The sequence below is a fragment of the Microdochium trichocladiopsis genome (assembly GCF_020744255.1).
Source record: "Microdochium trichocladiopsis strain MPI-CAGE-CH-0230 chromosome Unknown B0I36scaffold_2, whole genome shotgun sequence".
Taxonomy (NCBI): Eukaryota; Fungi; Ascomycota; class Sordariomycetes; order Xylariales; family Microdochiaceae; genus Microdochium; species Microdochium trichocladiopsis.
The window spans coordinates 2,119,014-2,137,764 of NW_025763545.1; the positions used below are offsets into that span (position 1 = coordinate 2,119,014).

General features: G+C 56.5%; 4 protein-coding genes and 2 non-coding genes across 6 annotated transcripts; 3 read left to right on the plus strand and 3 right to left on the minus strand.

The window, feature by feature from the left end:
• The first annotated feature begins 4,048 nt into the window (after positions 1-4,048).
• B0I36DRAFT_t29 lies at positions 4,049-4,158 on the plus strand. The gene has a single exon. It is a non-coding gene; the product is annotated as a tRNA-Asn (tRNA).
• Positions 4,159-5,776: 1,618 nt separating this feature from the next.
• On the plus strand, positions 5,777-6,717 carry B0I36DRAFT_70206 (uncharacterized protein). Its single transcript, XM_046163240.1, has one exon. It carries the CDS (start codon positions 5,925-5,927, stop codon positions 6,477-6,479), a length of 555 nt encoding a protein of 184 aa, XP_046016846.1. The 5' UTR covers positions 5,777-5,924; the 3' UTR covers positions 6,480-6,717.
• Positions 6,718-8,366: 1,649 nt separating this feature from the next.
• Positions 8,367-9,439, minus strand: B0I36DRAFT_314697 (uncharacterized protein). The gene is made up of 2 exons (XM_046152799.1): positions 8,764-9,439; positions 8,367-8,700 (listed from the first exon to the last, which is right to left on the minus strand). The coding sequence occupies exons 1-2, from the start codon at positions 9,001-9,003 to the stop codon at positions 8,422-8,424; spliced, it is 519 nt and encodes a 172-aa protein (XP_046016847.1). The 5' UTR covers positions 9,004-9,439; the 3' UTR covers positions 8,367-8,421.
• B0I36DRAFT_t44 lies at positions 9,311-9,428 on the minus strand. The gene has a single exon. It is a non-coding gene; the product is annotated as a tRNA-Leu (tRNA).
• Positions 9,440-10,555: 1,116 nt separating the features above from the next.
• Positions 10,556-14,363, plus strand: B0I36DRAFT_314698 (GPI ethanolamine phosphate transferase). The gene has a single exon (XM_046152800.1). It carries the CDS (start codon positions 10,805-10,807, stop codon positions 14,000-14,002), a length of 3,198 nt encoding a protein of 1,065 aa, XP_046016848.1. The 5' UTR covers positions 10,556-10,804; the 3' UTR covers positions 14,003-14,363.
• Positions 14,364-14,901: 538 nt separating this feature from the next.
• On the minus strand, positions 14,902-15,903 carry B0I36DRAFT_359384 (uncharacterized protein; the record flags this gene model as incomplete). The annotated part of the gene is made up of 1 exon (XM_046158117.1): positions 14,902-15,903. The coding sequence occupies one exon, from the start codon at positions 15,901-15,903 to the stop codon at positions 14,902-14,904; it is 1,002 nt and encodes a 333-aa protein (XP_046016849.1).
• Between the last annotated feature and the right edge of the window lie 2,848 nt (positions 15,904-18,751).

Here is an 18,751-nt window from a genome sequence, read left to right on the forward strand (position 1 = left end):
GGGGTCGTAGGGATGCGTGGTGTAGCGTTTGCGAGATCGGTACGGCGTGCTGGGCTACGACTGTGCGGCCAGCGGAGACAAGCTGGGGCGAGCGAGTGTAGCACACGGCGAGCAAGAATGGAAGCAGGCTTGGCGGTTTGTGCGGACGAGTGGCCAGGCTTTTGCGCAGCGGTGGATGCGCAAATAATCAAAAGCGAATGGCGCTACGAGTCCGCCGTTGAGGAGCCCCAGGTGAGGGAGTGGACGGCTGACGTTTAGGTATGTGGTTGGCAGGTCGCAATGTTGGATCACCAAGGTTGAGCAGCAGGAATTTGAGCAGGGACTTCTGGGGTCTAAGGTTTCGGCTTAGGCTGGGTGGTGGCCCCGGGCCAGGAGCAAGCAAAAATGCCAAGGCGTTGAGATAAGGCGGGAGGGGCACCTATCGACGCCTGCCAGCACCCACCAGCAGAGGTTGTGTCAGCGCTTGGAGCCAGAGACTCGCAGGACAAAAAGCAAATATTGAGAGACCGCCGACCACTTTTTTTTTTGCTGTTTCAATTGGCCGGCTGTGCTGAAAACACGCGGTCTTCGTGCGGGCAGACGGCCATGGATCTGCCGCGTGGTGCCAGGAGCTGGGTTGGGGCGGTTGACGCAGGACTCACCACGGTTTCTCGGCTGCTGGATGACAACGGCGTGGATCGGCTGAGCAAGTGCCAGAGGTTCCGCACTCGAATAAATGCGGCAGTTCACACAGTCGTGAAGCCGGATGCCAAAAACCGCCCAGGCGACGAGAGATGGGGCCACAGGGCAGGCTGGTGGACGGTTGTGCGTTAATGTTGACGACGAGCCCGCCGAGCAGCAACGTCACTCTGGCGGCCGGGGTCGGGACTTGGATGCAACAGGGGCCAGATTATTGGTGGTCAGGTTGGCGGTGCGCCAGGTATCAGCCCAGGTCGCAGTGGTGGACCGGCGAGACAGCCGCGCTTGTGTGCGTCTGGGGTGGTGGTTTCGAGGAGTGCTAAGCGTTTAGGCGCTGTTAGCTCCCAGCCGTGGCGGATCTCGAGCGTGCAAAACATCAAAGTATCCAAGAGATGGATGATCCTGGCTCAAGCATTGAAAGAACAAGAGCATGGCTGGCAGAGCGGTGAGAAGGCACCGGCGCACACTTCCTGGGAGGAGGGCTTTGCCCGGCCGCCGCATCTGCCAAGCTGAAGAAGCACGCACGATGCGTGCGGCAGGGCTGATGACCGGCAGGAGGGCTGGTCAAGACAGGGCAGAGCGTGCTGGGCGGCCCAGGTCGGGTGCAGTAGCTGGTTGAGGGCCACCAGCGGGCCCAGATCCGGGGCTTGGCCGTGCGCTGCTCCTCGGCGCCCTCCCTCCCCTGGCACGCAATGCCCATGGCATGGCGGGCGGAGTGAGTGGGGTAATCAACGCCCCAGCAGCTTGGAGCTCGTCTGCCGCTGGGCTGACGATAGTGGCAAAGCAGAAATGGACATTGCAGTGTGACGGCATGCGCAGATGCGAGGGGCTTGGCTTGCAAAGACTTGCGGAGGTGACAACTGATAAGGGTGACTTACCTGTCGAACCTGGTGGCTCGCCGTGCACAGGGAAGCCGCGGAGCGAGCTTGCAAATGAAGCGTAGGGATAAGAGTCGAGGCGCTCAATTATACACACCAATGTCCCATTCAAGAATCTGGGGTGGCCAAGGAGATCCCGGTCAGTCTGTGAGGCGGTCAGCGGTATGTGCCAGGAGCGAGGCACATTCTGGCAGATCGGTCCTTGGTTCCAACTGGGAGCCGTCACTTACCCCCCGAAGGTCAGTAGTAAGCCTCACAGCACGTTTCCCAGCAATTTTCGCAGCAATATGCAGGGTACACCACTCGTCAATTGAGGTGGCTTCTCGCAAGGGCGATTGGCGGCTCGGGTCAGTGAGGAAGACGTTTCTACGACTCAAGGCCCGCGGAGGTTGCGTGCTTGAAGTCAATGACGTGTCGTTGATATTCGATTTGTTGTTGTGAATTGCAAGATGGACCACTATAGCGGCAATCACGCCGTGGTCAGCCTCGTGAGAACCCGGCAATTCATGCATTTGCCCTGCTGTGATAACTTGCCTGGTTCCAAAGCACAGCTGTTGCGATATTTACGCGCTGATAACGATAGATCTCTTCCTGGTTGGCGTGTGTACATGTGCTGCTTATGTGGGTGATATCTCCTCGCACGCAACTCTGTATGGATGTATGTACCAAAATGCTGGGGTCGTCTGGTGTTTGTGTACCTTGTGGGCAAGAACAGGACAGATGATGATTAAAGCTTTCAGGGTAGAGATTAGCAACTTTTTGTATGTGCTGGCAGGTCGTATGTGCAGAGGTCAAGGGCGGTATGTGCTCGGCAGTAGGTCGGTCAGACTGGGATGTCGTTTACCGCAGGATACCACTTGAGAGGTCGCACCAGAAGGGCATGCGTGAAGGGGAGGGACAAGAGAGAGAGAAGGGGTGGACAAACGCGATGATCACTGCTGGAGGGACGGCAGGATGGTTTTGTACGACTGCCTGGCCCAATATGGGGCGGCAGGGTTGGTTGCCATTGCAGCACGCAGCCTTTGTCTCTGATGCTGCTCCCTTCAGTTCGCGAGAGATCCATGAGGCTCCCGGGACGACCTAATCGGGCCAAAGTGGACCGCCCGGGAAGCGTCGCTAGCCTCGACGGGAATTGAGGGGACACCAGCTGGGCCAAGGGATCCTCTGTCAGGGACACAAGGGAGCACTCTGAAGCTAGTGAGCGGCTAGCTGGCGGTTTGATTCAGAATACCTGGGTAGGCAGGCAAGTGGGTAGTCCGGTGGGCGGAAAAACCAAATCCTGCCTGCGGAAAAAGAAGGCAATTCAGTTGCCATGTATGGACTTCGGAGGAGGCCATTTTGCGGCCATGACACTTGAAGAACGTGATGGGGTGCGTCGTGTAGCGGTCTGGTACTGAGATGGGACGTCTCGGTGGCCATGCCCTATGTTTCCACGAAGACAAGAGTTTAGCGCGCTTGGTTGGACTTTCAATGCCCGTTCTGCCTGGTGTCTATATCCTCTTCGAGTCGGTTGAGTAAAGAAGCTCTGGGCTTCTCTTGAAGCCAATGACTTATGACGACTCTACCAAGCAACAACACAACAGGGAAACAACTCAACGGCACAGTGGCGATAGAGATAAGAGTCGGGACTCCCCCCAGTCTTTGTTATGCCTCGTCCTTTGTGGTTTTGTTTTCTATTTAATCCAAGCAATCCTCAGTATTCTCGCGGGATCCTGCAAATGTGAGCAACCAAAGCTGTCGCACAACAACGTTCGACATGTTTCGGGTTGGGCGGGATGGCAGATCGTCTGCTGCTCTTGTCGCGTGACACCACAGACACAGTCAGACCCTGCATTGCTTCGGAAAGCGAACGCCGTCGACGGCCGTAACAGTCGTCCGAGCCTTCTTGTCAAACCAGCAACGAAGCAAGCAGTATCTGGGACGATGCATTATGTGCTTGCTGCTGATGCCGCCTGACCGAGTCTTCTCGTCAATTCTAACCGAGACTCAAAGGGTCCCTGTGGGGTGCGGCTGCCGTCGTATCATTATTTTTGGGCGGCTCTAGCTTCCGCCATGTCTCACCAGCACAAACCAGCAGACCACGGGCGCTGCATATTGGTTATGGAGACCGCGCTCCTGTCAAGGTCAGTTGCTCCTTGCAGCAGCCACGGAATGTACCATCACTTCTTGTGGGTGACTTACGGACGACTTCACTCAGCTAGCCAAGTTTAAAGGTTGACTCTACTTGGAACCAGTACCGACACATGCCATGGGGAATCGACATTCGCGTTGACTGCTGCCACACTCGATCACTCTAAGTTGAATGGTACCAAACTACCAAAGGGCTTTGGAAGGTCATCGGGCAATATCTCACAACATACTGCCATGCTGAAGGATTCTACCTACAGTAAGGCGAGGGAGGTAGGCCAGACGACTTGGCTTACCATTTAGCGATATTTGGGATACAAATGCCGATAAGAAGTGCTCAGATCATCAAACATTAAACGGTTTCATCCTCCGTGGCGCAATTGGCTAGCGCGTCTGACTGTTATCGGTTCTCACCTCAGTTGAGTGAAGCATCGGAGCGATCAGGAGGTTGACAGTTCAAGCCTGTCCGGGGGAGCCATCCTTTTTGGCATTTTCTTTCATTTTTGCCAAATGCCCGGCCGCAGCAGAAACTGCCACTTTCACGCAATTGTTGCTCCTTGCACATATGTTGGCGGCGTACCACCATTCCACAGACGTGGCTCTTTTTTGGTCGAGGTGATTCACACCACTTTTGTGTGCACGCTTCGCTTTCGGCTATCGGTTCGCAGCTCAACCGAGATTCACGCTTACCGAGCTGCATGTCTGCAAGCTATCGTGCCAATCCAACGACGCCAGCGAATTCAACTCTTGACAGCGTCGGCACTTGCCTGCCAAGGTCTGCCTCATCATGCATGCCCTCCACGATCTCGCAGCCTCACTCCGATCATGGGCAGAGCACAAGGTGGGCACACCGAAATAGGCAAGACCGGGGCCGTGTGGCACGGACGGCCGCCGAGTCCAGGCCTCAGAAGACCGGAGTATGCCGGGGCTACCTGAGGCAACTTCAAAGAACCAGGTACGCATTGGTGGCAGGGTTGCCGTTGCTGACCTCACAAGGCCATCGAGTTTGCAGCGAGGTCTCACAAATGCGACAGCAGCGACAATCGCGGCCCCAGCACGCGAAGGCGAGCGTTTTTGGAAAAGCAAGCATGTCCACGAACGTATCGCGCAGACGCGCGCGCCTGTGACCAGTGGCTGCGGAGACAACACCCGTCGTGTGACCAAGTGAGCACACACGGAAACATCCTCATGCAGCGAGTGGCACGCCATGGACGTTGGCGCAGGAGGAGCAGTGGCGTGCGTGAGGAGGCCAGGATGGCTGGCCAGGGGCAGATGAAATGGCCCAACGGCGCATGCGGAGCGGGCCCTTGTTTGCGAGGGTATCGTGGCCAGTAATAGCTAGGGAGTTGGAGAGTCGTCAGTGTCACAACTTGGTATCGCCCGTTTCGAGACTGGCCGCCTGGTTCAATCGAGGCTGCTCGCTGTCTGGCCTTGGCTTCTTGTCGAGCTGTTCTGGCGTCGGCCCTGGTCCAGAGTCTGTGCTGCTGGTGATGAGAAGGGGAGAACAGGCGTTCCGACGATAAAGGACGCGACTCCCCCCACGACTGCAGGCTCGAGAGGGTGTGGCCAGGCGGCGGCGAATCAGAGAGCGGTGCCTGTCTGGGGACCCCTGCGCTAGCGCGGCGCGAGGAGGGTCCTGCCCAGAGCCTAGGACGGCGCTGCGAACCGCCCTGGTCCAATCCGCCAGGGACTGTGCACTGCCCTGTAAGCGCTGACCCGGGCGCAGAGCTGCTGGTCTCCCCTTTTGATCACCTTACTAGGGCCCGCCGCCGCCGTCGCCTCCTCTCTCCTCCTTCCCTTCCTTACGGTCTCTCATCGTCGCCCTCGTTGTCGTCCCGATCGTCGTCGCCCTCGTTCTTGGTCTGCAGAGCTTGTCTCTTGCCATACAGTCATTCTTTATCTGCTTCTCCGTGGTTGTCAGCTTCACTCTCTTAGTTGGCCCCGTTCCAGTCCCTCGTGGCACACGCACGTTCACTCTCTTTTTGACGACATCTCGACACAATAACGACATCCGGCCAGTCTCCTGCCGAAGAGCCAAGGATACCGTATGTCTCACTCCTCCGGCTATTCCCTTTGACTTATCCCTCCAGGACCGCTTTTGCTAACTGCCTGCCTGATGTCTCTTCCGCAGTTTCCGACCCGGTTAATACCCATCCCTTGGGACCCTCTCCGCATCACTTAATCCACCCAAAGTACGGCTCAAAGTTGCCCGGTCTTGTCTCAAAGCCTCCACCACACACCATGTCGACCTTCAGCAGCATGCTCGGCCGCCGCGACCTCAGCTTCGGCGAGTCGGACTCGACCCTCAACCTGATGATCGGCTTCCTTGCCATCGTCTTCTTTTCCCTCTGCCTCGCGTCCAGCCTCATCATGTTGCGCCGCATCAAGCTCCAGCGCCAGATGAATGTCGAGGACGGTCTCCCCAAGTACCAGGACCTCGACCATCAGCAGGGCCGCAACATCAACCGCCTCAATATCCACACCGCGGACGGCCGCTCCAGCATCCTTGTCCTCAACAACGGCCGCCCCATGCTCTCCGACCCCAGCTCCCCCCCTCACTCGCCCAGCAACGTCCCCGAGATCCACATCACCTTCCCCGACGAGCACGACGACCAGGGCCGCCAGCAGAACGGCCGTGTCGTCGTCGTCCGCGTCGGCGAGACCAGCATCGGCCTCGAGCCCTATAAGGAGGAGCAGCTCCCCGCCTACCAGAAGGAGAACGCCGGCGGGTTCTACTCGATCGACATGAACCAGATCGGCGGTCTCAAGGAGAAGGAGCGCACGCAGTTCTCTTAGGAGGCGCTGCCAACCGTCCTTCTTCTCTGTTTAATTCAAGCGCGGCGTCATCTTCCATCACATACGGGGCATTATCGATAATCAATCATATGGACGACAAATTAGAGGGCGTGGGTGATAGGTGTACATGTTCATGATTTTGATGTATCTATCCCTGCAACAGTCATATACCGAAAGGGGTTCGTTCGTTCTTTGGGAGTCGATGGAGGTTGCGGGAGGAGCTCGTAGCCCCAGCTGAAGAATCGCTCACAGTCCCTCAACTGCTTGATCGCAGTGTTCTGTGCTGCCAATCTTGTATATTCTAATTGTATATACTTAATTCAGTCACTTTGGAGCAAGGGTCGTATAAGCTTTTGTCTTCATAGCATGTATTTGCCTTTAGTGTTTTCGAGATCGTCAGCGTATGAATCTCTGCAGAGGAATGAACCGGTGGCTCTCGCTCGGACATTCTCTAATCGAAGACTATTTGGCCGTATCTAAACTATTGCCTGCATACTGCTAGAGCCACTTAAGCCCCTGCACCTCCCGAACCCTCTGTGCCTGTTAACATTCTCGATCGTTCCTTTGGTATCAGAAGTACCAGAGGTATCTGCGGCGACGGTGTAGCTGGGGTTCGTAGACCAAGAATATCGGGATGGCGCTGGTGGTGGGCGCCTTCGGCGCAGATAGCACCCTGTTAAGTTAAGCGATTTTCTGCAGTGGCGTCTCAAACAATAGTTACATTACAAACTGGAAGACTTCATGACCGACAGTCCTTGACTGATCTTGACAGTATCCGTGAGTATGTCTTGGTGGTTGAAGGTTGATGGCGACCCCCATTATTTACGTTCACATACAAGAACCCTGCCGAAGCGCACCAAATGCCAACAAACAACATATCAATCGATGATGCGGTGAAGTAGTATCCTTGTTGGCTCTTGCAGCCTTGTGATCACTGCCTTCGACAGCAGCAGTTACAAGGGAAGCCCTTGAGTGGATCGTTAATTCAAGTCTTTGCACTGCCTGGACTGCGAAGACCCTCTCGACCTTTTTGAACACCACTCTCCTCCCCACCAAACTGTTAGTTTTTTGACTTCCTCCCAGTCTTGCGACTGCAGTAGTAAACTGAATTAGGACCCAAGGTCGCTTTCCTCATTAAGGCGGGCATCTTGACATTGCGAGATCCCGTATCATAATGATGTACCACAGATATGTGGCCATACTCTGCTCGCGCACCTACAACCGACAGCCACCCCCGTGAGAAGCTACATGAACTGACATACAAGCCATAGTCTGTGTTGATCTGCGTGCTTAATTCGGATGCTGCTGTTCTCCTATCACTCGATTGCAACTGACGTAAGCGATTGTGTGATGTTTGACGCCACTTGCAAGTGGTTCATCACGTGCGGATGACGAAACCAGAACACAAAGGAATGAGCGAGAACCACGAATTGAAGCATCAAGGTCGTGAAGAACCATTTCTATGTATGGTCCATCTTCAAATCCCAGTCGCGTCTTTGCATTGAGAAAGTCCTCTAAGTGTGGTGTGCGCCCGAGGAGAGACCTACATAGCCGTTGGGGCGACGAGAGGCTTGCTCGTTTGCCTCTTGCTTGGACGATACAGAATTGGATATCTGGGAATCCTTTGTAAACAGTCCCCGCATTGCTATGGCCGAGTGATTTGTTGCACATCCATTTTCGTTGTCCATAAGCCGGCATCAATTACCCCTTCCACAAGCTCTTGGGTGGTCCTGTATTATGATATGAATTTGGCTGGCTGTGAAGAAGGATCTAACATGCGCAAGGTCAAAGATGAGTCAGTCACGCCCTGAGGCTCTGTATCGCAGCTGAGACCCCTGTCTACGCTACTTACCTTGAGCGTATGTAAGTGGTTGCGTGCAGGCAGAATAAGTGTCTGCCCACCACTCCGCCTGTGTACACTCACGCTTACTCTCCTTCAAACTCATGTGAGATCCATCAAAGTCACAAAAGTTCGACAAGTCCTGCTTGGCTGGCCATCAGTGACAAGATGGAAGACACTACAACCACTGGCGAACACAGACGGCACATCTCGCCGCCTCTCACGATCCAGACGCAAGTTGGATTTTCCATTTTTCACCTGCACATCACGCCTCCTCACCTGCCCACACGAACAGAATCGATTCGGGTGTGCGCCGACACTTGGCCCCGCAGTCTTTACAAGCTTGAGCAGCACTCTGAAGAGACAGATGGTAACAGAGACGTAAGTCTACCTCTCCAATGCAAGTCCACACTCCTCACGATCAACTCACCAACACAACCAAAGCCTGCACAATGGCTCGGGAAGAGAGCAGGTCGCACCGGCTCCTTTCCCTCCAACATCCGGCGCGCTTCTCTTCGCGCTGCTTGGCTCGTCTACCAGCCTCAAATCCGAATTCTTGGAGTTTATCGCGCAACCCAAGACGACCATCGCCAACGGGGGAGTGTCGCCGGTTCCACTAGATGAGTAGACCCGCCGGCCCAGTAGGACGTATTGGGACAGCCACGATCCTGACGTCGATGTCATGTTTGATAGTCAGTTAACCGAGCACAGCTATGCGACCGCCGATCCAATTTATCCAGCCAGAACAACACCGTGTACCAGCCAAACCGACCGGGACTGGCTCCTCGTCGCCAGCCAGCCAGCATGAACAGACAGGCTCGCATGGCTGTCACATCACACCGCAAAACAGCTTCCAGGCGCGACCTAGTTGGTTGCAAAAGACTATTAAACCTGCGGTTGAGGCTGCCCCCACCAGGCATCGAACCAGAGACTCAACAGGGCAAAAAGTGGAACTCACGACCCACTCAAGGGGTGGCGAGAGCCAATCAGATGCTGGCAAGCGGGTTCGAACCGCTGCGGCTTTCGCCAGCAGAGTTTATAGTGTCTAGTCAACTTTTGTTGTCAACTATAGCTTAAGTCTGCCACCTTAACCACTCGGTCATACCAGCTTAAATTGATCTCCTTATGTTAGTGACAGGGATTTTTTATTTGAGGCCATGAGCCCGCAACCATCTCGAGGCCAAGGGTGGCCGGCCTCTTCGCGACACGGAAGTATATATTATTGTTCCTGAAGCCGCAGAAGGACAAGAGGTGCTGTCGTGCTGGATATTGAGGGAGATACAGCGGAGAGAATTCCCTTCCAACATTCCTATTTGCGTCTGGCTGACAAGCTTCACTTACTAGTGTTGTGGCAGTCGCGGGAGACGTCGATTGCAGAGTTTGTGGGCAGCGACGTTGAAAGCCTGCGGTATTGCCAACCTCGCGAGATCCCGGGGCCAGAAAATGCAAGCTTGTCTTCCTCGTACCGGAGCTATATTGAACACCACGTTCATGATTCTGCTCGTTGCTAGTGGAATGGAAGAGTTCGCAATGACGAACGTTTTGGGTTTTCAGGGGGTGGAATGGAGCAAAACCACCGCAACGTTTTTCGAGCCCACTAATGTGAGCCCTATATTTGTGGCCAGTGGTACGCTAATTCCGTTAGATTGTAGCGCAAGATAGACCCCACAGGCTCATTCTTGGACCACCTACCATTGCATCCGTGTCGGTACCGGCATCCACAGCCTTGCGGTCGTTTCTCGTCATGACATTGAACTTCGAGAGAACTTTTGAACCAGCGGCATCTCTGCTTTCGCTAACAACGCTGTGCCTTGTACGTCTGAAACTCTGGGTCGTTGCATCTCTGGACCTCTGGACCTCTGGACCTCTGGACCTCGGAGCCTGTCGTTCGAGTATGGCATATGCGACCTGTAAGATCTCTATTCTTATAGCGCCCTTGGTAATTGACCGGCGAAGCTTCCTCGGCATCAGTGCTGCTTTCGATGCGACCATGCAAATACTCCGCAGCCATGCACTCTCGAAACTCAAAGACTCTCGAATTATGGACCTTGAGCTCCATGTTCGGCCCTGCTCAAGCTCCCGAGTTATCAGTTTCTGGTGGGGAGCGCAGTATCTTTCCGGTCCCTCGGCGCGCCAACAGCCTCTCTGAGCTGGGCAAGCGAGCTGACCTCAGCGGGGCACTGGAGCTCCATGCAAGGTCCCCACCACCAAAGGCCAGCATGACATGGGCCGGCCAGGGGACAAACACCCTGAGGAGCCGTTCGCCAAAGCAGCAAAAACCGACTCTTCTCCCGCGCACTTGCAGACCAGAGTCGGCTTCCAGCTTCGCTTCGCCCGAGAACACGCTCCTTGCCATGACCTGACCACTCGACACTTCTATAGACGCTACATATTTCTTTAATCAACCATTCAATGGCTACCCCGAGCTCGTAGGACAACCACCGACGCGACCACGACAACCGGCCCCTGAGCCCCTACCGACACTATGCCACCGAAAGCCGGGACCCCAGCCAAGGGCTCGAACGCGGAGTACCAGGCCATTGCCGCCCAGTGGGCAAAGGCAAAGAAGGCCAAGGAGGCAGAGGATGCAGCAAAGCAGCAACAGGCCGCGCAGCCGACTGGCGTGGAGGCTGAGCGCGCAGCACTCGAGCGCAAGAGGAAGGCGTCCTTTGAGGGCCGGGCGCTCTGGACGGTCGCGTTCTGGATCTGGATGCTCTGTATCCATGCCATTGGCATCCTGCTCTTCACCAGCGGCTTCCTCCTGACGCGTCTCGTCCTTGAGGAACGATCCGAGTGCGCCCGGCCGCCCAGCCAGCCACTTGGCAGCTGGCCCGGAGCGGGCACAGTCGAGGGCGGATGCTGGCATCCGCGAACCTTCCGCAAAGCCGTCGTCGTCATCATCGACGCCCTCCGCTACGACTTCACCATTCCTGTCGAAGACGCCTCCCAGGCCGAGATCTACCACAATGCTCTGCCCTTCCTCCACGAGACGGCGGTCACGTCGCCCCAGCACGCCGTCCTGCTTCCGTTCATCGCGGATCCGCCGACCTCGACCCTCCAGCGCCTCCGTGGCCTGACGACGGGCACGCTTCCCACCTTTATCGATATCGGCTCCAACTTTGCCGGCACGGCTGTCGAGGAAGACAACCTGTTGATGCAATTCCGAGAACAGGGACAGCGAATGGTTCATCTAGGCGACGATACATGGACTGCCTTGTTCCCAGACTATTTCGAGCCCAATATCAGCCGAGCCTACGACAGTCTGAACGTATGGGATCTCCACACTGTTGACAACGGGGTGATTGACCACATCTTTCCTTTGCTGAAGCCCGAGCAGAGCGGAAAGTGGGACGTCATGTTTGGCCACCTGCTTGGTGTTGACCATGCCGGACACCGCTACGGACCAAACCACGCGGCGATGAGATCCAAGCTCCAACAAATGGATGGTTTCGTGCGTGACCTTGCCAAGGCGATCGATGACGACACCTTGCTGGTGGTCATGGGAGATCATGGCATGGATGGCAAAGGCGATCACGGTGGTGAGAGTGACGATGAGGTCCAGGCTGCGCTGTGGATGTACTCGAAGAAGCCCGTATTCGGCCGGACCTCGGTCGAGCACAGCAAGCCACCGCCGAATGCCAAGGTCAGACCCGTCAACCAGATCGATCTGGTGCCTACTCTGGCTCTGCTTATGGGCATTCCCGTGCCCTACAACAACCTTGGTCGCCCCATCGAGGAGGCGTTCATAGGAGCCCAGGGTAAAGCGTGGGATAGGCTCGCTGCCGCCTCGAGTGTCGTCGCTTCCGGCATCCGGAGATACCAGGCTTCCTATTTTGAGGCCCGAGGCATTGAGCAGACGACGCAGACCGGCTCGCCAGCTGATTTGTTTGCGCAGGCCGAGAAGCTCGTGGCCGAGGGTGGCAAGACACCAAACTGGGATGCTCTTCATCGCGCGTTTACAAACTACCAGACCGAAACTCTATCCATCTGCAAGGACCTCTGGGCACGATTTGACGTTCCCAAGATGCTACTGGGTGTTGTTATCATGGCATTTGGTGTCGGGGTGTTGCTGCTCTACGTGTCCAGGGATGAGGACGAGGACTTTGCAATTCTCGACGACGTCGACCTCGACTCTGCCGAGAAGAGTTTGGAGCTGCAAGGCGCAGGCACAGATGTCGCTTCTGTCTCGTACAAGAGCGTCAACCGACACCTGGTCACGGCGGGAGGGATCAGTGGGGTTCTCGGTTTGTTGCTTGGATTTGCGGGTGTCTCATTCACCGGATCTCAAGACTGGGTCTTGGTTGCCGCTATCGCGGCGCTGTCCAGCATGGTCTCTGTGACAGTCAGGCTCCTTGGTATCGGCAAGAGCCTGCGCAATCTTCTGCCAAACACTTACTGGGGTTGGCTCGCCGTCGGGTTCACTTTGAGTCAGTCGATCGGTTTCGCCGCCAATTCCTACACGATCTGGGAGGACTCTATCTCCCTGTTCTTCCTCGCCACGTTTGGCTTCTCTGCCATGATTGCCGCGCTAAGACTGCCTACCCGGGGCGAGAGGACACTGGCCATCTACCATTCTGTTGTCTTCATAATCTTGTCGCGTGCTGCCTCCTTTTCCAAGCTGTGCAGAGAAGAGCAGATGCCATACTGCACGTCCACGTTCTATGCTTCCGCCAACTCGACCACGTCAGCCACTTGGCAACTCGCCATCCCCTTTGCTGTCATGCTCATCCTCCCGTCTGTGATCAGAGGCTACCTCATGCCCTCGCGTTCCTACGAGGGTCTTGCTCCAGCCTGGATCGGGTACATCTTCAGGGGCGGCTTGTTCCTGTCAGCCGTATACTGGACTCTGGACGCGGCAGAAAATGGAGACTGGTTCCCCTCGCTCGAGGAAGGTGCCCTGCAGAACATCAGGATCTTCATCGCGCAGGTCATCCTCGCGCTGACGCTTGTGGCCGGTTTCGTCGCCTTCGGATGGGCACCCCCAAGCATCTCGATCCGGACACATGCCAGCGGAGGCCGCACCGCGCAGGTGACGGTCCTAGGGTACGGCAATGTGCACGGCTCACGCTACCTCCTCCTGCCGATCAACATTTGCGGTGCGCTTGTACTCCTGACGAAGCCCATGGGCAGTGGCGCCATCGCCATCATGCTGTGGCAGGTCCTCTCGCTGCTCGACATCCTCGACATCCAGGGCATCACGGCGGAAGCCATCGGGCCAGTCGTCCTCGCCCTCCTCGGCAATTTCCACTTCTTCAAGACAGGCCACCAGGCCACGCTCTCGTCGATCCAGTGGGACACGGCGTTCATCCCGCTCACCACGATCCGCTACCCCTGGACCCCCATGGTCGTGGCGCTGAACACGTTTGCGGGGCCCGTCCTCGCCTGCGTGGCTGTTCCCCTGCTCGTCCTGTGGAAGACGGGCCCCAAGCGCAAGGGCGTCATCGAGAGCGCCAGCCGCGTGCTGGGCATCTTCATCGCGTACTACGCCGTCGAGACGCTGGCCACCATGGCCTGGGCGGGCCACCTCCGGCGCCACCTGATGCTGTACCGCGTCTTCAACCCGCGCTTCATGATGGCCGCCGCGGTGCTGCTGGTCGTGGACGTCGTGGGCATCGCGGTCGCGCTGCTGGGCGTGAGGACCAACATCCTTGCCGTCAGCGAGGTCTTTGGGTTCGCGGACTGAAGGTTTCGTTGCGATCCTCAATAATCTCGGGTTTCGGGCGATGAATTGGTCGGTCGGAGAGGTGTGTGTGTTTTGATGAAGCCATCGAAGTGAAGAGCTTGGCCTTTTCGAAAGGAAAAAAGAGAGAGAAAAGGAGATAAAAAAAGAAAGAGCTGTCGTCAGGGATAAAAGTCAAGGTGATCATGGCATTTCCCTTTTGTCTGTCATGTTGCACATTAGTTGCTGTACACATAGTCATTAGTCTCTCTTTGGAGACGAGCCAGCAGGATAGACTTTTGTGGTCCCCTTGGATCAATGCTTGCCACATATAGACACAATGCACACAAAGTATACTCAGGTACAGGAATCAGGAGAGCTTTACATTGACTGGCCCTTCGTTTGTTCTTGTTTTGTACTGTCTAAATCTATCTGATCACGTACATCACTGTTGTTCCCCGCTTCGGTCGCTTGTCCATATGCAACATTTTATTTGCATGGCGCAGATAGAGAATCCTCCTGCGGGCTACCGCGCTACGCGTTGTTCTTCCCCTTCAGTTTTGGCTGCAGCTGCTCCGAACAAGGAAGACTTAAGGCTGATTTGATGATTGATCACACATGTAGGAAATTAGCTAGAAATGCATACGCAAAACACAAAGTTCGTGTCGAGGCTGTGGCGCAGTGAAAAAGTGGCATGGTGTTGTTGCGTGCCGAGAAGTGCGCTGAATCGCCTCTGTGGGGGGGTATATGATGATGTGCTGCTGGCTCCGGATATATGTCGCATGTTTACAGGCTGAGGGAGGAATGGCATGGCGAGCCAATGTACAAGAAAGTTGTGACGCGCAAACCGCCATTTTCGAAACCCGGAAAACCCAAACGCCGATGCTAAACTTGGATAAAAGTCAAAAAATGCGCAACACCACCTACAGCCACCACGAAGTGGCCATGGCGAAGAGGGTGGTGAGCAGGCATAGCGTGGCAGGCCCTTGGCTCAACAAGGCACCGGCATCGTTCTTGTACGACAAGGGCTCAGGCAAGGTCTCGTTGACGTAGCCTGCTCCGCAGTGGCCGTTGCACAGCACCGAGGCATTGGTGTAGGTGGTGGCGATGGCGCTGTAGCGGTCCGCCGTGGCAGCCTGGTATATGCCCATTGTCTGCTTGGTGCAAGAATTGCACGCCGGCTTCTGCGTTGGCGGGTACGATATGTTGAGCGGCATGTAGTAGAGGTAGACGTTGCTGGCGAATGTCGTGTCTGTCACTGCATATGCGAAACAGTAGGCGGAGGTAGCCGCGTCTGTGAGACACGAAGCACTATACAGTGTCTTGTATGCGCGCATGGCCATATAAGCCTGGACGACTAGCGAGTTGCCCTTCTTGTAGTCATCGGCACAGCCATTGTCCGAAACGAGATCGCTCGCGAGCTTCTCAAAGTAAGGTGTGCACGTGTTGACGTCGGCGGCACAGGTCGCGTCGAGGACTCTCGTGATGCCGACAAACGACTTTTGCGCGTTGAAGAACGATTTCGAGCCTTGCAGCAGCAGCGAGAATGGGTAGCACGCCTTGAACGTCGGGTCGGCCAGGAACGCCTCGATGAACGCAGGACACGACCCGGAAAAGTTGGCGGCCAACGCGCCGTCAAAGGGGCTCGGCAAGGGGCTGTTGACAGCCGTGCTCGCTGGCGTTGTCGAGGACTGGCTGCTCGTCTTCGTTGCGGGCTTGGTGCTCGATGGCTTGGGCGTCACGGTCGGCGGTATTATTTCTATCGTCGACGTTACGTCTCCCGTCCGCCTCGCGAGCTCCGGGTACAGCTCGTGATGCTCGTCCTCAGACATGATTTGCCAGTGCCCATCAATGAATACAGGCAAGCCGTGGTCGATGAGGAGCTGTGGTTCAGCAGGCTGCGATGTGCTTTCGTCGTCTGGCATGGAAGCGGCGCCTGAAGGGGAGGCCAATGAGCAGAGTAGGAGGAGGCAGAGAATCATTGCCGAAAAGGTCGGGAGTTTGATTTGGGGCCGCTGGCCTGGGCCCGTTGGAGCTCCATCTCTGACAAGCAGGGGCATGTTGGCTGTTGTTTGTTTCCGCCCGCCCTGCAAGGATGCAGCACGCTTCCGCAGCGGCTAGCTGGTGTCTACCTGCACGATCGGCAGTGGTCAAAGGTATCTTGTTTCACTCTGATCGGACCATCCAAGATCGTGCGGTTCCTGCTACAGCACACGTCTGTGACCGTCGCGATGCTGCACGGCCGTCCACGCTCACAGGGCAGTGGAAGCTGTGCTTGTGCTCGTTCCTAGGTAGCGATGGAAGTAAGAGGTGGGCCGCAATCTCAGGACCCGGTTATTCCGACAATGCTTCGTCGCTGCACGATCGCACAGCAACAGCGAACCTCTTGTACGCTCTGGTGTTATAACTTCCAACCCCAAAACACACAGTATATTCCGGCGACTGTCTCTGTTGAACAGCGAATGAGACTGGCGGTTTGATCCAGTGAATCTTCGAATTTGAAAGTCGGCCGCGACTTGCCAACCGCGGTGGGAACCGGGAACGGGGATCTGCTGAGAGAGGGATCGTCGCTGAGATGGCGGGATCTGGCTGGCGGATCTGCGTGGGGGCTGCAGCGTGGTTCCCGAGACTGCACGACGGAGCCGGCTGGGCGATATGTAGGTGCGTGCCCTGTAAAGATCGTGACCTCTCGCGAAGGAGAAGCGGCGCTGGAGAGGGCAGTGTTTGGCGGCCGTGGTTGCAACGAGTGACTTTGGTGAGGAAGCAGTGCCCAGGCGTGGTTTTGAGGGAGAGCTGCCCTCTGTCAAGAGTGCCAGGCAGTTCTTTAAGGGGAGAGCGAGACCCGAGGGCAGTGCGCGTCCGCGTCCGCAGCAGCAAGCCAGCAAGCAAGCAAGGCCGGGCTCGTCCTGGCAAAGCCCCTGGGTGGGCCATGGCGGCGCCATGGATGCTGCTGGGCTTGCCAGAAGCGTGCGTGGTGGAGGAGGGGGAGGAGGATTGGATGGCAAGGCCAACGGCGACAGGCCCCTGGGCTAGCGTGCGTGGCCGGGCCCTGGCGCCACGCACGCAGCCAACAGGTGTGGTGAGTCGAGGCTCTTGCAGGCGCCTGTGTGAATGGCATCGCATGTCCAGAGTACAGAGTACATTACATGGCTGGCCGTTGCTGGGCGTTTGTTTGTCTCTGAAGAAAGACGTTTCGTGGCCAGAGAGAGTCTAGCCTCGAGTCTGGACTGCTGCTGGCACCTGCACTCCAGAGACACAGATGCAGGCACGTGAGACAGTCCTTGACAAAGACATGGAGCCACGCCACGCCTCACCCGCCAGCACGAAATTCTCCTTTGCAAGTCGTCGCCCGCAGCAGCTCGCAACAAGTTCCTCGACGAGCGTCGCCATGCCTTCGATGCTGCAGGGGCCAGGCCAGGCCAAGCCCCCCTTGCCGGGCCTGGATGGGCCGCTGGCGTCTATTGCCTGTGTTGTCAGGGCAGGGGTGAGTGCCCGTCCGTCGCAATCATGTACGCGTCTTGGAATCTTGCTCGTCTCTGACCGCCAGCCTAGAGATGCAATGGCGCCCAGTTGCTGCAGGTCAGCACGCCTCATCCGATTTACCATTCCTGGCCACAGATGCGCAAGTACACTAATGATAACTCCGTACGTTAGGGCAGTTCTGTAGGCCCTGAACATGTGGGGCCCCCTGCCCGCTACAACGCCACAATGCTGCCTCGGTCGGCTTCGCAATTTCAGCACGTCCGTCCTTGACGGGGCCCCCAAAGAGGACCGATCGGATCACCGGCGCACTTCTTCAACCTTGGCAGGCTTGCTCCATACGCGGACGTTGCAATGCTGCAGCCGGCCTTTTGCAGGACACGTACGATGCAGGCGGCATGGTTGCAACGCTGCAACCACCACCACCACCACAATAAAAGAATGCACCAGCTCATTCAAAAGACCCCGTATTGCATCTGACGGGTGGCGCCAATCAAGATCGTCAGCAGGCTCGTCGTGGACCGCCGACAAGATTGACGCAGGCCCAAGGACCAGTCACTGGTCAAAGACTGCACTCCCGTCGGCCCAGTGTTGAACTTGTCTTGCGCTCCTCTTCTTGAGCACTCTCCAGGTCTGTTCTCGAGCTCTGGTCAACATTGGCTCGCAATTGGCTCAACCCCACCAGCAAGCAAAGCCCACTCCGCCCGACAGGGATGCGATTTCCACTTTCTGCACCTCTAGCTACGCGCTTATGCAGGAACCAAATGCCAATAACCTGGCCAAGCACCACTTTGCTAAATTATTCCGCCGCGTAGAACGAGCATGCAAAGTGGTGTAATACGCCACTCTGCCAGATGCGAGGACCAGACAACAGTCAGGCTCTTCTCAAAAGAGATTCTTGGACCGACCCCGCCCAACACAGCCTTGCAAGACATATGAACACTTTTGGCTGGGCGGGCAAAGCACAAGCATCGCAAAATGCCCGCAACGACTCGGCCGAACCCCGTTCGAGCCGGGCGCACCCTTGAAGGCAAAAAATCAACCAAAACTTGATTCGACATGCCATGCACGGTAAGGAAACACCAACACGCAGAGCTGGGCAGACAACTCCCATGTGCTCGCCCCTGTCTCGCCCTGCCTGGTCTTTTGTACATACAGCCACGATCTCGAGCTGGCTGCCACGGGGGAGGGGAGAGTAGATGGGGGGACCCCACGGGAAAGGGTGCGCATTCCCCACTCTGCCTGCCTGATGGGATCATTCAAACTGGCCGCCACCGAAGCACAGAGGAAAGA

Bases quoted from the DNA above. Each gene is read 5' to 3' on its own strand.
- B0I36DRAFT_70206 (XM_046163240.1), top strand. From the start codon at position 5,925: ATGTCGACCTTCAGCAGCATGCTCGGCCGCCGCGACCTCAGCTTCGGC.
- B0I36DRAFT_314697 (XM_046152799.1), bottom strand. From the start codon at position 9,003: ATGACATCGACGTCAGGATCGTGGCTGTCCCAATACGTCCTACTGGGC. The intron at 8,701-8,763 runs CTTTGGTTGTGT...AGGTAGACTTAC, and splicing joins TTCCCGAGCCATTGTGCAGG to GTCTCTGTTACCATCTGTCT.
- B0I36DRAFT_314698 (XM_046152800.1), top strand. From the start codon at position 10,805: ATGCCACCGAAAGCCGGGACCCCAGCCAAGGGCTCGAACGCGGAGTAC.